Below are 12,994 nucleotides of genomic sequence, written 5' to 3'. Positions count from 1 at the left end.
GGAATAAAGAAAATAATAATATCAATATCGATGCCGAGCATGATGTGGCATAGAAGTTACCCATGTGCCAGTCACAACTGCTGCTTGTCTTTCCCTGAATAGTAATTTTCTAACATTCTAGGTCTAGATACCTATTGTCATCTAACTGACCAGAGAGTGATAATTTTATACTTTTTAAGCTTATTTTAATTAACTTGTCACTGAAGAGATTTCTGTATTCTCAGGGTCAATTTATGAGAGCTCGTTTAGCAGTGTTTTATCACTTATCTGCATCAATGAAAAGAAATTGGCAAAGTCCATGTCTTACTAACTACCTAATATCAGATGGTAAAGACCTAAAACATAAAACATCCTAGACTAGCTTTAATCTTCAAATACGACTGTCACATCAGGGAAACAAAATAAACTGTAGAAAGGCAAAGTAGAATACCAAAAAATATTTTACTAAAACATAAGATTTATAGAAGTTTCCAGACAAAAAGGGGTCGACTTGGTGGCTTAGTGGATTGAGAGCCAGGCCTAGAGACAGGAGGTCCTGGGTTGAAATTTGACCTCATATACTTCCCAGCTGTGAGACCCTGGGCAAGTTCCTTAACCCCCATTGCCTAGCCCTTATGGCTCTTCTTGCCTTAGAACCAATACCCAGTATTGATTCTAAGACCTAGGGTAAGAGATTAAAAAAAAAAAGTTTCCAGACAAGCCATGCAAAATGTTCCCAAGCTTTTCTGAAGGGAGGTTTATACACTTGACAACAGAATCATGATATTAGTGAGGGCTGTGAGGTTTAATGTTGCCATTTTTGTTCGAGACCAAGCTTGACGGAGGCGTCAAAGGAGTTAGACTTGGTTAGGGAGTATATTCTAAAGTTCAGCTGGTTAGCTGCTTTAACCAACAGCTACCTTCATACTCAGTGCTTATATTTAAACCACGATGGGAGAAAAGAATAAAAGCAGAGCTGGGCCGCAGCCACCACTTTTAAACAATCCACAACAATCCAGATGATACGTCCAGCCTCTGCTCTTGGATTACAACAGACAATCAGGATCAGACAGATTTGCTAATGTGCATTTCCTCACCAAAGGACTGAAGGTTGGTTTTCTGGGGTTTTATTCTGTAGTGTTTCTAAGACTGCCCTTTAAACGCAAGCAAAAAAGGAAGAGGGCTTGGCAGGACAGAAGTAATGTGCACTTGATGTTGAGATGATTGAATTTCAATATTATTCATGGCACATAGCCTAGTTCTATGGCTTGGGCGTCATTGGTCCTCTACTGCTCAGCTACAGCGTTTGCTAATGGATCGTCTGGATTGGGAGCATTTAAGGAAGCTTGGACTGAGAGCAGCACTGTAGGGATCTGCAACGCTGGAGACCTTGTGTCTTCCAAAATATCTAACCTATTTTTCCCAACTTGACTACATTAAGGTGATAAATTTTGGTCTCTTTCGGAAATGCCATTGGATATTCTTCTGGAAGAAATTGTTCAAGTTTAAAAGTCACCCCTCCCTCAAAGGGGGGAATCCTGTGGGCCTGCAATGACCGCATGAAAATAACAAGCATTGCTTTCATCTGATTCTGCTTTTATCCCAGGAACTGGTTCTACCAGCAAATGCTGGGTTCCCTTCATAATCCTAGGGAGGTGGTGTGGGGGGGGGGGGGGAGGTGGGAGTGGTTGTGGGGGGGAAGGCAGCCCAGCCATCTTGTCTGATATGCAATTCAGCTCAATCAATCAAACAGTATTTTAAAGGGGCAGCTAGGTGACTACACTTCCTACCTTTGTAGGACCCTGTAAGACCCTGGCTAAGTCACTTAACTCCAATAGCATGGACCTTTTAGCTCTTCTGCCTTGGAATCAATACTTAGGATTGATTCTAAGATGGAAAGTAAAGGTTAAAACAAAACAAAGCAAAAAACAAGGGGGCAGCTGACTAGCTCAGTGGATTGAGAGTCAGGGATCACCCGGGTTCATATCTGGTCTCAGACATGTCCTAGCTGTGTGACCCTGGGCAAGTCACTTCACCCCCATTGCCTAGCTTTTACTACTCTTCTGCCTTGGAACCAATACATAGTATTTATTCTAAGGTGGAAGGTAAGGGCTTAAAAAACAAGCAAAAATATTTGAGTAGCTAAATGCCTGCTATGTGCCAGACATTGTGCCAGAAGATAAGATAGTCGCTGTCCTAAAGAATTTCTGGGAAGAGTAGAGGGCTGTCCGGTGAAAAATAGGTTCAAGAAGATCAGTATCTTCTGCATTCTTCTATATTCAGATAACATCTGAATATAAAAATTAGAGGAGACTGGAAGGATCTATCTTTCTTAATTATAGATAGGTGAAAAATTCCCTGCCCAGACATCAGGTAGATCATAAAGGGCAAAATAGACAATCTTGTTTCTAGAAAAATTTAAAGTTCTTACAGAAAAATGATCAATGCAACTAGAATTAGTCAAATATTAAGTGCCTACTGTGTGTACCAGGTACTATACTAAGTTCTAGGGCTACAAACAAGGGCAAAAGGCAATCCCTAATCTCAAGGAGCACATGAGTCTAATTTTCATTAATGTGGATGAGAAGACAAGCTATAGATGGGGGGAAATCTTTGTATTAACTATTTCTAATAAAAGTCTGACATAAGGAGCTGCTCTAAAATTAATAATCATTCCCAATAGATGAATTGTCAAAAAATATGAACAAAAAAATACAAACTATAACTGCCTAAAAATGTTCAAAATCACTACAGTCAAAAGAGAAACATAAATTACAATAAACATGAAATATTGCTTCATATCTATCAAGATAGTAAAGATTGGAAAAAGATGAGAAAATGGTGGAGCTATGCATTTTGGAAAGCATTTTGGAATTATGCAAGCAAGAAAAGTTACAGAATATCCTCCAGCCTAGAGATTCCTCTACTTTGACTACATAACCATTTTTGACAGTAAGGAAATACTCACATGTCCCCCCAATTTTTTTTTGTAATACTAAAACATTCACTTATTTTTGATGGCAGAAACCATAAACAATACTTGTGACCAGCTGGGAAAGGTTTAATAAATTATGGTATATGAATGTAATGAAGTATTACTGTGTACTGTAAGGGATTATAAATATGAGGAATTCAGGAGCTCAGAGGACTATATCAACAGAGGCAATAGTATAAGAAGTGCATACATGAAAGAACAAAACCCTGGTCAAATACCGTCATTGTTAAAAACCAAACTATCAGTTGAAGGACACATCTCTCTTTTATGTTGTTTATAAACTAACTTTTACAATGTGTTCTTGGGTAGAAAGAGAGGAGAAAGTGTGGTTTGGAGGGGTTTGTTGAGAAGTATCTCATGTCAAAACAAAATTAACAGTAAATTTGAAATTTTTGTTTAACTACCTATTCTTTATCTCTCCCCCTCTTAGCCTCTGATTTTACACTTAGTATGACTTCTGACAAACTGAAGATGTGATTATCCGGTTGTTTCACTCTCATTGCAGATGATCATTCAACAGGAACCCCTCCACTCTCTCTTCACTCCTACTCGCCAGGAAGTCTTCACTGCCATCACTGACCTGAGGTGACTCAGCAAAACATCTCCTTCATTGTGTATTTTTGTTTGGGATCAAGACTGATTTGAACTAATAGTTTTAAAACTAGGTGCAATTTGTGGAAAAAAGAGGAAGAAAAATTCATTCTTTTGGTAATAGGTTTTTTTATTTCATTTGAGGTATCATCATCAATTTGTGGGAATTGGGGGCTTTAAAGGACCTTCAGATAGGGTGGAGCTCCAAAGCCACTGGAAACATACATCCTTTTATTATGGGCCCAGCCAGTGTGTTAACTTGTTTACTACCAGTGTTAGTGACATCCAACATACATATAGAACAGTTAGGCACTGTGGAAAATGGGATGAACTGGAGAGCCACTCTACTCTTTTTTCAGAAAGGCAGAGTTGGAACCCATTTGACCTTTTTAATAGATCTGTTTAGAAGGACCAAGACAAACTATTCCACTTCCTTATTTCTTCCATTATAGAATAATGGACAAATTACTCCACTTTTTGTCATTTTGATTACTGCTTATATTTATACATTCTCTTACCTTTCCTACTCCTGATCTGGTATTTCTCTCTTCCTAGTTCCCAGGAAATCAATTTACTGTTTGGGTCCAAAGAGAAACTTGATTTATTCCGTAATCTCATTAGAAGTATGATAGCCCTGCCTTCCACAAAGATTTTAAATATACTTCAAACAGTCATGCCAACTGGACAATACAACACAGAGGTTTGTCTTAATAATCTGTAAAACCCTTCTGAATCTCAGTAGTGGTATCTCCTGGCTCTGATTTTTTAGCAATAACTGATTTAGAGTCAAATCTGTTGAATGAGTGATTAAACTGAAGAATATGAATGTTGAGCAAGAGTGAGGTGTGTTTATAAATTAATGATGAAATAACACTTGTATATTGGATATTCAGAAAGCTGGAAATCTCTTCAGTCTGGTGTAATACTTACCTTGTGGCTTTTTCAGTCTCTCTACAGGCAGACCTTTCAGGCATTCTGTGAAATGCTTCAATCTTTGGTGATACAAGATCCACATTTAGAAAATCTTGATCAAATTTTGGAGGTAAAAAAGATTTTGGGGGAGTGGTAGAAAATTGTTCTTATTTGTTGGAAGAGTAAGATGAAAGATGAAGGATAAAGGATCTTCTCACTAGGATGGTTAGGGTTTAATGAGGAGTAGAATAGCAAAGTCACCTTGATGAGTAAACAGAAAAGATAGTTCCAAAAATGTGACTGAAAAGAGTGCTAAAAGATTGCCCTCCCCAAAACATTTCTTATACCTACCTGCTGAAAGCCTGGAATTCCAGGTTTTTAAGGATTTGTTTAATTAGGTTAAGGCTTTTGCCTCCAGAGCCCTTTTTCTAAAATGGAATCTGCCCGAGTGGATTATTTCACACATAGCAAATGTCTGCATCTAACTATAATTGCCTTCTAGTTGAGAGCAGGTCTAGGACCTCAAATTGTGGCCCAAACACCTTATTCCTATTTTCTCCTATACAGATATGCTGTGCTGCAACCAAATTAGATGACTTATGTGTTCCTCTGACTCCTTCCTTCCACTTAGAATCTGCAGTAATATCACCCCTTAATCCCACATTTACTGAAATTTTAACTCTCAAATACCTATGTCAAGTGCCACCTTTTCTAGGAACACTCTGTAACACACCTATATCAAATGATCCTTATTATAGGTATTTATGTCACTATAATCTTATCTTCTCTATGAAGTTATAAACTTTTGGAGATCAGAAACTAGACTTTATTCAACTTTGCATCCCTTACAGCACTTAACATATAGGATATGGCTGAAAAAATATTAATCGCCTGAATGAATGAATGAAAGACATTTTGAAGTATGGGGGAACTCCCCAAGAAAAACATACCTGATTGGGTATGCCAGGGTGTTGTACAAGGTAAATGGTTAGGTGGGAAGCAGAGACACAGAAAGGGGATGTGAGAGAGTGGCCACCAAAGACAAAACTCAGTTTTCAGCAACAATTTCTCTTTTCAAAGCTGTGGCAACCAAATGTATGTAGAAAAAAGTCCCTGCTTAATAGAAAATCTTTAGCCCTTTGAAGATAGAGAAAGGCCAATGCTTGCTTCTCCTTCATGGCAGCAGGGTTGGGGAGTGCAGAATGGTGGTGTGAGTCTTGTGGAGGGAACTGGGCTTCTTCTGTGACTGTCAAGAAACAACCAAGGGAAACAAAAAGGTGGCAAATATCTTTCAAAAATCTATCCACAAAAATAAATCTAAATTAAAAAATGAGTGAAGAGGAGTCTGAAAAAATAGCAAAATATGACAGCAACTTTTCATGAGCTCAAGTCAGATATAATGAAGGGAGAAAAAGAAATAAGGCAAAATACCTGCTGGATAACTTAAGTCAAATAAACAATATATCTGAAGAAATTAAGACAGAATTAACCCTGGTAAAGCTAAATCCAGACAAAATAGAATAATATGAAGAGGTAAACTTTAATTTCATGCTGTCTCCTATTCATAGAATTATAACATGACAGAATTTAGAGTTCGGATGTCAGGGGCCATTTGGTGTACCCCGTACCTCAAAAGGAATCCCCACAATATCTGACAAGTGGCTATCTAGTGTTCTGCTTGCAGACTACTAATGAATGAGAATCCTCTACCCGACCACTTTTGGATAGCTCTAATTGGTAGGAATTTTTTTTCCCCTGACCTCAGTGCAAAATTTACTTCTTTATAACTTCCATCCATTGTTCCTGCTTCTGCCCTGGGATCAAATAAAGTGAGCTAAATCCCTCTTCATTGTGACAGATCCTCCAGTGCTGGAAAATATGAATCATATTTCCCCTCCACCAACACCATCAGATTTCTCTTCTCAAGGATGTAGTCCATTTATAAGTCTCAGTTTCTTCAACTGCTCCTGTTGTGACATGGACTCAAGATTCTTCACTATCCTGGTTGCCCTTCTTTGGAGCAACTTATCAGATTATTTAAACTTTGGTGGCCACAGACTCTGGATGTGGTTTGACCAAGGCTGAGTGCAGTGACTATCTCGTCCTTATTACTAGAAACTATTCCTCTTTTAATGCAGCCGGATGTCACAGGAGATCTTGCTATATCATTAGAGCTGCTATATCACACTGCTGAGTTACCTTGAGCTTGCAGTCTACAAAAACCTTTAAATCTCTCTTCTCCCCCTCCTCCCACAGGTAAACTGCTATTAAACTATATCTTCATCACTCTGTACTTGTGAGGATGATTCTTTAAACCTAAAGTGTCAAACTTTCTATTTATCCTAGTTTAATTTTATCTTCCTAGTTAAGCCCAATGTTCTACCAAGCCTTTTAATGAAAAAAAAAATGTTTTTGAATCCTGATTGTCATTCAGTGTGTTAGCTATCCCTCCCAGTTTTGTGTCATTTGCCTTTGACAAATATGCCATCTATGACTTTTTCTAAATTGCTAATAAAAATTTGGGGCACAAAGCAGGCAAAGTTGATGTCCAGCCAAGTTAACATTGAATTGGTCTTTGATTTCACTCATTCAGCTCATTCTGAACCCATCTAATTGTATTATCATCTAGTCTACATCTCTCCCCATCTTCTCCACAAGTATAGGATGAGATTCTTTATCAAACGCTTTGTTGAAGCCTTAATAAACTTCAACTACTTTATTCCCTTGCTCTCCTAGTTTAGTAACCCTGTCAAAAAAGGAAATAAAGCTACTCTGTCATTTTCCACCTTCATACCTTTGTACTAGCTATACTAATATCTGCAATTCACTCCCTCATCATCTTATGGAATACTTAACTTGCTTTGAGGCACAACTCAGGCATCACTTTCTTAATCCTTCTTTCCCCTTCCCCAAAACACACAATTTCTAGTACTCTCTCTCCCACTTTACATTTTATTTAACTGCCCTGTATTTACCTTGTATTCTCTACATATTTAATCAGTACGTGGTTTTATATGTATGTTATTTTCCTCAATAGAAAATAAGTTCTTTGAAAGCAGGGGTTGTTTCCATTTTTTATCTTTGTGTTTTCAGCACCTAACATAGTGCCTGGCCTATGGAAAGTGCCTAAATGTTTGTTGATTGATTGACCTGTTCTTGATGAAGCCATGTAATCATTTCTTTCTTTTCTGTTTTTTCACTAACATTTCATTAATGATCCCTTCTAGAATTTTCCAAGGAATCAGTCAAAAAATCAAGCTCACTGACTAGCAGTTGGTAGATTGTTCTCTTCCCTTTTAAAAAAATTGTGCTATTTGCTCTACTCCAGCCTTCCAATGTCCCTTTGTTTTCCCAATCTTTTTTTTTTTTTTAAACCCTTACCTTCCGTCTTGGAGTCAATACTGTGTATTGGCTCCAAGGCAGAAGAGTGGTAAGGGCTAGGCAATGGGGGTCAAGTGACTTGCCCAGGGTCACACAGCTAGGAAGTGGCTGAGGCCAGTGTTTTCCCAATCTTATAAATATCACTAACTAACTCAGCATGATTATATCCATCAGTTCTTACTGTACCTGACAATGTAATTCATCTAGCCTGGATAGCTTGTGCTCATCAAAGACAACCTCCTTAAAAAGGTTTCTTAAAAAATTATCATTAATTTGGCAAATGTTAATAAACATGAACATTTCCCTAAGAATGGAAAAAAGAACATAATATGAAACTGAATCTCCACTATATACCAGCTTATTTTAAATATATATATATATATATATATATTTCAAATTTAACATGTTGATTCCAACACCAATCTTCTTGCCTGTGTCCCTTTCTGAGCTTTCTTCTACTCTTTTCTGAGTATTTTTTTAAACCTTTACCTTCTTTCTATACCAAGTATTGGTTCTAAGACAGAAAAAGCCATAAGGGCTAGCCAATTGGGGATAAGTGACTTGCCTAGAGTCACACAGCTAGGAAGTATCTGAGGACAAATTTAAATCCAGGACCTCCTGTCTCCAGGCCTGACTATCTACTTAGCCATCTAGCTCCCTCCTCCTATGTATTTTTAAAATAATTCTGATTCAATGACACTCTTTTCTTCCTTTTGGTATGTTATTATCACTATCTTCTCTGCCCCCCTTCTCCATATCCCCTCTACCCCTCAAAATAAAAGCCCATAGTCAATTAGAACTAATCCACATGGATTGGATGTGCCTAAAGAAGAACATCTTATTCAACTAAGCACTTTCTTATTCACTCCTTACTTTCCTTGGGTATCAGTGCTCTGTAAGCTATTTTTTGGTTTATCACTTCAAGTGCAAAAAGTATTCTTGGCAGATAAGGCAGGAGCATAATAAAAACTGGATGGGCCTGTCTTCTTTTGGTTGACCATTTTCCTCATTGTATCTACTCTAAGTATCAATCCTATTCTTTGATCTTCCTTTGCCCCCTCATGTCACTTAAAAAAGAACTACTTGTTTTGTCCTTGGCTTTCTTTTTCAGACTTGACTCATTCTTAATTTTAACATTCCTAATACTATTTGTACAGGATTGTGTTCATCCTCTGATACTTGCCATTGATTTTGTCATCTATATATTTCTCTTTTAAGTCTAAACTGGTTGATGAATTCCCTTTTCATCTGCATTCATCTTTTTTAGACAATTCCTATTTTCCCTCTTTGAAATTCTGTTCTGGCTTCAGAATTTCATTCTTGAGTTTCTTACTTTCCCATCCCTACTAGGTTGAGGTGCCCTTGAACAGTTTTAATTCATGGAATCCTAACCTCTCTTTAAATCATTGAAATGTTTCTTAAAAAATCTAGGTATACATCAGACTATGCCAAATTTTCCTGTGCTCCTCTGTTACAAACTCTAGGAGAGAGTTATTACTACTCCATAATGTTCTAGTCTTTGCTACATTACCAGGTAGTTCATCCATATTAGTGAGAATCAGATCCAGGAAAGAATTTCTTAGTTTGCTCAGTCTTTTGAAACATGAAATTATCATTAAGGGAAAGCAGGAAAACGATTAGTTACTCTGCTAGAGAATACTCTAATCTGGGTGACTAAAGACTCTTGTCCCTACCGTATGGGGACCATTTCCAGATTTCTCCCCCATCTTTTCCTCTTTCTGCTCATGTGATCACAGTATACTGTACTGGCAAAATCACTTCTGTTCCTCTTTATCCAAATGCTCCCTACTTTTAGGTCTTGGATTTCTTAAATATACCTTCTTAATACACAATGCTATCTCACCACTTTTACCTCTTCTAATTTTTTTTAATAAGGTATACCCATCCAGAACCATATTTCAGGAATGGGTTTCATTCTGTCAAGTTTCATTGATATTTACTTATTAGAAAACACTTCTTTATTTTTTGAAATAACATTTCACTTTTTTCCTCAATTACATAAAAACAATTTTTAACCTTCATTTTTTCAAGTTTGAGCCAAATTCTCACCCTCCCTCCTTCCTTCCCCTCCTCACTCTGAGATAGTAAGAAATCTGATATAGATTTCACATATGTAATAGTGAAACATCTTTCCATATTAGTCATTTTATGAAAGAGAACTCAAACAAACAAAAGTGAAGAAATCAACTAAAATATGTCTCAGTCTATATTCAGACTCCATCCATTCTTTCATCCTCTGGAGGTGGATGATGTTTTTCATCATGAGAACTTGAGGATTATCTTAGATCATTGTTTTGCTAAGAATAGCCAAGTCATTCATGAATATTCATCATATAATATTGCTGTTACTGTGTACAATATTCTCCTGGTTCTGCCACTGGTACTTATGACATTAAATTTGACTCTTTGCATTAAGAACTCTAGTTCTTACTTTTAATATTTTTGTATAAAGATTTGAGTCTATGGATTTTACACTGGTCACTTTCTTGGCTTTTGTTTCCTGTGATTTTTTGGGTATCTCAACTTTTGTTCTACTTGTCATAGGTATTATACAGATACTATTGTATCTAGTTTGGAATATATACTTAGGGAGGTTTTTATCTTTTAATATTTTTTAAAATTTATATCCTCTTTAATTAGATTTATAAGATTTAAAACTAAATCCTTATCAAAGTTTGTTAGATACACTCTGTTATTGGTCAAGATTCTTTTTTCCCCCAATTTGAACATTATTTTATTTGGTCATTTTCAAACAATATTCCTTGGAAACAAAGATCCTTTTCCTCCCCCCCGCCCCCCTTCCACCATCCCTCCCCTAGCCAACGAATGATTCCACTGGGTATCACATGTGTCCTTGATTCAAACCCATTTCCATGTTGTTGGTATTTGTATTAGGGTGTTCATTTAGTGTCTCTCCTCATTCATGTCCCTTCCACCCCTGTAGTCAAGCAATTGCTTATCTTCGGTGTTTTTACCCCCACCATTTGTCCTTTGTCAAGTCATTCACCCATTTATCTTGGTATAGAGTGTGAGGTGTTGATTCAAACCTAATCTCTCCCACACTGTCTTCCAGTTTTCCCAGCAGTTTTTGTCGAATAGTGAGTTTTTGTCCCAGAAGCTGGGATCTTTGGGTTTATCGTATACTGTCTTACTGGGGTCACTTACCCCAACTCTATTCCACTGTTCCTCCTTTCTCTCTCTTAGCCAGTACCAAATTGTGTTGATGACCACTGCTTTATAGTATAGTTTGAGATCTGGGACTGCAAGTCCTCCTTCCTTTGCATTTTTTTCATTATTTCCCTGAATATCCTTGATCCTTTGTTCTTCCAAATGAACTTTGTTATGGTTTTTTCTAAATCAGTAAAAAAAAAAATTTTGGAACTTCAATGGGTATAGCACTAAATAGATAAATAAGCTTGGGTAGGATGGTAATTTTTTATTATATTGGCTCATCCTATCCACAAGCAGTTAATATTTTTCCAATTGCTCAAGTCTAGTTTTAGTTCTGTGGAGAGTGTTTTGTAGTTGTGTTCATATAGTTCCTGTGTTTGTCTCAGCAGATAAGATTCCTAAGTATTTTATTTTGTCTAAGGTGATTTTGAATGGGAATTCTCTAATTCTTGCTGCTGAGCTCTGTTGGAAATATATAGAAATGCTGATGACTTATGTGGGTTTATTTTGTATCCTGTAACTTTGCTAAAGTTGTTGATTATTTCAATTAGCTTTTTGGTTGAATCTCTAGGATTCTTTAAGTAGACCATCATGTCATCTGCAAAGAGTGATAACTTGGTCTCCTCCTTGCCTATTTTGATGCCTTCAATTTCTTTTTCTTCTCTAATTGCTACAGCTAGTGTTTCTAGTACAATGTTAAATAATAGAGGTGATAATGGGCATCCTTGTTTCACTCCTGATCTTATTGGGAATGCATCTAGTTTATCCCCATTGCAGATGATGTGTTGATGGTTTTAGATATATACTGTTTATTATTTTTAGGAACGACCCTTCAATTCCTATGCTTTCCAGTGTTTTTAATAGGAATGGGTGTTGTATTTTATCAAAGGCTTTTTCTGCGTCTATTGAGATAATCATGTGATTTTTGTCTGTTTGTTGATATGGTCAATTATGTGGATGGTTTTCTTAATATTGAACCAGCCCTACATTCATGGTATGAATCCTACTTGATCATAGTGAGTGATCCTCCTGATCACTTGCTGGAGTCTTTTTGCTAGTATATCCTATTTAAGATTTTTGCATCTATATTCATTAGGGAGATTGTTCTATAGTTTTCTTTCTCCGTGTTTGACCTGCCTGGCTTTGGAATCAGTAACATGTTTGTGTCATAAAAGGAATTTGGTAGAACTCCCTCCCTCTTTGCTTATTATGTCAGATAGTTTGTATAGTATTGGGATTAGCTGTTCTATGAATGTTTGATAGAATTCACTTGTGAATCCATCAGGTCCTGGGGACTTTTTCTTAGGGAGTTCTTTGATGGCCTGTTGGATTTCTTTTTCTGATATGGGATTATTTAAGAATTCTATTTCTTTTTTTGTAAATATTCATCCATATCACCTAGGTTGGTATATTTATTGCCATATAGTTGGGCAAAGTAGTTTTTAATGATTGCCTTAATTTCCTCTTCATTGGAGGTGAGGTCCCCCTTTTCACCTTTGATGCTATTAATTTGCCTTTCTTCTTTCCTTTTTTTAATTAGATTGACCAGTACTTTGTCTATTTTGTCTGTTTTTTCAAAGTACCAGCTTCTAGTCTTGTTTATTAGCTCAATAGTTCTATCACTTTCGATTTTATTAATTTCTCCCTTAATTTTTAGGATCTCTAGTTTGGTTTTCTTCTGGGGGGTTTTAATTTGTTCACTTTCAAGTTTTTTTATTTGCATTTCCAATTCATTGATCTCTGCCCTCCCTAATTTGTTAAAGGGAAATTCATATCCTTGAGTGCATATATTGAGTACTGGTTTGGCTGCATCCCATAAGGTTTGAAAGGATGTCTCACCATTGTCATTTTCCTCAATGAAATTATTGTTTCTATGATTTCTTCTCCAACTAACCAATTTTGGAGTATCATATTATTTAATTTCCAATTAATTTTTGATTTGGC

The 12,994-nt window shown here is 36.6% G+C and overlaps 1 protein-coding gene across 3 annotated transcripts in view; it reads left to right on the top strand.

Moving 5' to 3' along the window:
• The window catches only part of MROH8 (maestro heat like repeat family member 8), a 65,136-nt gene that overhangs the window by 21,349 nt on the left and 30,793 nt on the right, over positions 1-12,994 (top strand). For all 3 annotated transcript variants that reach the window (XM_016427638.2, XM_007474442.3, XM_016427636.2), the window contains 3 exons: positions 3,480-3,559; positions 4,121-4,265; positions 4,512-4,607. In XM_016427638.2, the coding sequence (XP_016283124.2) occupies positions 3,480-3,559; positions 4,121-4,265; positions 4,512-4,607 (321 nt within the window). The remainder of the gene's footprint in view (positions 1-3,479; positions 3,560-4,120; positions 4,266-4,511; positions 4,608-12,994) is intronic.

This window comes from Monodelphis domestica, chromosome 1 (genome assembly GCF_027887165.1).
Source record: "Monodelphis domestica isolate mMonDom1 chromosome 1, mMonDom1.pri, whole genome shotgun sequence".
In the NCBI taxonomy this organism is placed as follows: Eukaryota; Metazoa; Chordata; class Mammalia; order Didelphimorphia; family Didelphidae; genus Monodelphis; species Monodelphis domestica.
Note: the sequence above shows the minus strand (reverse complement) of the source record. Positions and strands in the feature narration are given on the sequence as shown.